Raw genomic sequence first — 3846 nt, forward strand, 5'->3', positions numbered from 1 at the left:
AGCCACGGTTAACTATAATTGATTAGTTAAAATTTTCCAAGAAAGATTGTGGCAAGGCAAAAATTGAAACATTTCTTGTTGATAATGGCTTTAAAATGTTATTGTAAATCTAAAGTTCAACATTGCATAGAAATTTTTATGAAAAACAGAGGATGAAAAAACCTAATATGCTTGTTAACATAAAAGAATCAAGCACACAACACATAAAATTACTTTTCTGCTTGGTTAATCAGACCACTAATAGGATTACAACAATTTATATATATATAAAAAAACAATTGTAAAGAACTCTATAGCTTTTAGTGTCAAATTCAACAATAATTAACATGGATGAATCACATTGTTTCTAGTATACAAAAGAAAAATAAAGCAGTAATAGTGTCAACTATTATAGACAAACAAATAAGAAACCCATTTAATCGCAAAACAACATATAATTAATCACAATAAATAAAATTAATGAAGCAAAACACAAATTAAATTTAGAGTTAATTAAAATAAATTTGAAGATGAAGATAAGGTAGGAACATACGGTTCTCTCTCTCTCGTGTGAGTTTTCCCAGCTAGTGTTTTTCTGCTCCTTTTTTCTGCAAATCAGAACAATGGAGGCCTCTCGGCACAATTTATATGTGTAAAGGTGACAAATCTTCATTTCAAAGAAGGGAACAAGGGGGAACATGGCAAATGATATGCTACTTTTCGCTGTCGTTTAGAAGGATATGAGAGAAGAGAACAGAGGGGAACAATGATGAAAAATTTGGGAAATAAGGGCAGGATTTTGCCAGATCTGAAAAGTGGAGCCTCTCAGGTTGTTTTGGAAAAAAAATTTCAATGGTTTCGTTGTCTTTTGGCAAGAAACGAGAGAAGGGATCAGAGGAGAACAATGTTTTAAGAAATTTTTTCAATGGTAATCTACATTGTCGGTGAGAGAGAGGAGACGAGAAAAAAGCACTTGCAAATTGATTTTCACAAACTGAGGCCCGTCCTTAGTTTTGTGTGGGACCCTCGTACAATAAAAATATGGTTAATATTTAACCAAACACTTGCAACCCATGTTTTCTTGCAACCGCATCCATAACGCCAAACACTCACAATACCTTGAATAACATACATACCAATCTAGCCAAACCATATTAAAACTCATTTATCATTGAAAACAAACAACAATGCATCTTATTTTAGCTATGATGTATAAGGTGACGTCTATTTTCCCTATTACACAATCAATCATTTACCCAGAAACTCTTAAAACCAGTTAAGGTTTTTAGTTATGATTAAACTTGTGTATAATTTTTTCTTCTTCCTATTTTACCCCTTTTACACGTCACCTCACCTCGAAGTTCACATGAGAAACTACAACAGAAAAGATTGTGCAAACACACTATAACATCACCAATTATTTAGGTACAATTTCCATGTAATACGTTTGAAAACAATGTAATTGTTTTTTTTCATGATTTGAGAATCTATCGAAATTTGAGCAAAGTCTCTCCTATGCTAGGATATTCCAAATTATTGACTCAACCTGTTATACTTCAATAAACAATCAATTCAAGTTCCATTCATTATCTAATCTTCTTGAACTCATAACATCACAATTCATCTTGTCACATCAGTCATATTTTATATTTAACTACTACATGAATTAAATTAAGATTCATCCACAAAAATAATCGGAATATAACAACATATTTTAACAACAGTTTTAACCAAATACTTTTTAATTACTTTTTATTTAATAATAATTTCAATCGTATTTTAAACTAAAAAGTGATTTTCTTAAACTTACTTTTTTCAAACCGTGCTCGTAAAAGTTACCACAATACTAAACACATGCTAAGTGTGTTTACAAACTTTCCAAACGACATCTATAATCAAGTACTATATATTTAGTATAACATTAATCACACGACCCTTGACGTTTACTCATGCAGTCGGATACGAAGGATACGTGGCAATGCCACACAGGCCTTCGCTTGCACCAATGCCTCTTTGCATCCTCATATACCCACTTTCACCCCAATCGGTTCCCCAAGAATTCTTCACCAACCAATAATCAGTCCCATCACTGTCAGTACCATATCCAATTGCAGTAACCGCGTGGCTTTGCGCTGTCCCACAATCCCCATTGAAGACACCACTTTTATAAAACTGGAAATCGTGCCCAGCACCGTCAACAATAACAGATACTGGCTGTTGGGCCACAGCTTGCTGAAGAGCGTTTTCATTATTATGTGGCACGTCTTCATACCCGGTTATTTCTGCTGCAATAGATGCTGCCTTCTCGCTACTGCAAGTGCCATCTACTCCTTGGTAGGGGTAATTGTCTTCACTTGCTAGCCCTCCGTTTTGTATAATATATTTGAAAGCATTGTCCATGAAACCACCTCCACAGCCTTTATTTCCACCATCACAGTCCACAAGCTGTTGCTCCGATAATGATATTAAGTTGCCTGTCTTAAGCTTTATAATCCCTTCTATTGCTGCCACTGCGGAAAATGCCCAGCAAGACCCTACCATTCAACATAATAAATCAACGAGCAAGGATCAGAACTCTGTGAAACTTCCCGTATTTAATTATGGCAATTAAAGAATTATATAATAAAACAACTAGTTACCAAACACTGTTTTTTACCCCCACGTCACAGCAATACCAAACAAATTTTGAGGCACCTGTTAGCTATTTTTATTTATTATTTTCTAAAATATACCTCTTTCCAATTATATGTCTTTTACAAAGTAGCTTTGACTACAAATTTTGGAAGAAAATACAAGAATTAATATTTTGACCACAATTATTTTGTGACAAAATATCAATTTAGGAATTTTTTATTAGTTTAAATTCTTACAAAATAGTTTTTAGTTTAGGTGCACAACCAGAATATTTGGGTACCTAAATGAAGAACAAACAAACCTCAAGGACTCGAGAAAAAAGCAAAAAGCAAAAAACAAAACTGATATACCCAAAAAGGCAACATTGCGTTTTATTATGATAAATTATTATGTGTACTTACCACATCTGCCTTGGTATTTAAACTGGGGTGACTGCACCAGCATCTCTCCAATCCTTTGAAGTTGGCATGTCACTTAGATTTTCATATTTAAATGATGAAGACATCACTTTGGATGATTGTCTCTTGTACCCATGATACATAGCACGAAACTCTTCATTGGTCAAGTCTGCGAATTTGTTCACACCAAGCTTGTATCCGCGGTCAGAACCGTTGTTAAATGCTTCTATGCGTTCAATGTTTTCCTTAAAAATCAAGTATCGTTTCTCCTTCTCTTTCATGTCTCCATAGGCACGTCCATATTGAGCCATCCATTCTTCATGCCTCTTCAACATATATTCCTGCTCATCAAGAGGACGACAAGCTATTTTTGTTGCCCATGCAGCTAAAATAAGGAGAAATGGCAGAAAAATATGAGTGTTGCATTTCTTTGCGGCCATGGTACGTGTAAGAGTATATGCGTCTACAGCCTTGTAAGTGAGTGTTTTTCTACTGGCACTGCAAATTCAAAACAGCGCAATGGGGTTTTATAGACACAGTTTTGTAACCATCTTCTTTCTATGTGACTAGCCTTAATTCTACGTTTGGAGCTTAGAAGACGTTTGGAGTAATATGTGACCCAGTTAATTGATTGGTACTGTGGGAAAGGTATCTTGAGCTAGCGTAACAACAAGATCAACGATCGAACCATCACTGTCAATTAATCGATGTGATTTTGGCATTTATGGGGGAAGATTCCATCTCCTTAATTTATTTATTATTATCAGCTCTTTTTGCTCACGAGGATTAATCGATGTGATTTTCGCATTTATATAGGGAGGAGGGAGTTCTCTTT

General features: G+C 34.7%; 1 protein-coding gene across 1 annotated transcript; it reads right to left on the minus strand.

The window, feature by feature from the left end:
* Positions 1-1710: 1710 nt before the first annotated feature.
* Positions 1711-3451, minus strand: LOC118032870 (senescence-specific cysteine protease SAG12-like). The gene is made up of 2 exons (XM_073408706.1): positions 3052-3451; positions 1711-2513 (listed from the first exon to the last, which is right to left on the minus strand). The coding sequence occupies exons 1-2, from the start codon at positions 3449-3451 to the stop codon at positions 1927-1929; spliced, it is 987 nt and encodes a 328-aa protein (XP_073264807.1). The 3' UTR covers positions 1711-1926.
* Between the last annotated feature and the right edge of the window lie 395 nt (positions 3452-3846).

Source organism: Populus alba, chromosome 4 (assembly GCF_005239225.2).
Source record: "Populus alba chromosome 4, ASM523922v2, whole genome shotgun sequence".
NCBI lineage: Eukaryota > Viridiplantae > Streptophyta > Magnoliopsida > Malpighiales > Salicaceae > Populus > Populus alba.

Coding starts and splice junctions, on each gene's coding strand:
- LOC118032870 (XM_073408706.1), bottom strand. CDS start 3,451: ATGGCCGCAAAGAAATGCAACACTCATATTTTTCTGCCATTTCTCCTT. Junction 2,514..3,051: donor AAAGGATTGGAGAGATGCTG/GTGCAGTCACCC, acceptor GTTGAATGGTAG/GGTCTTGCTGGGCATTTTCC.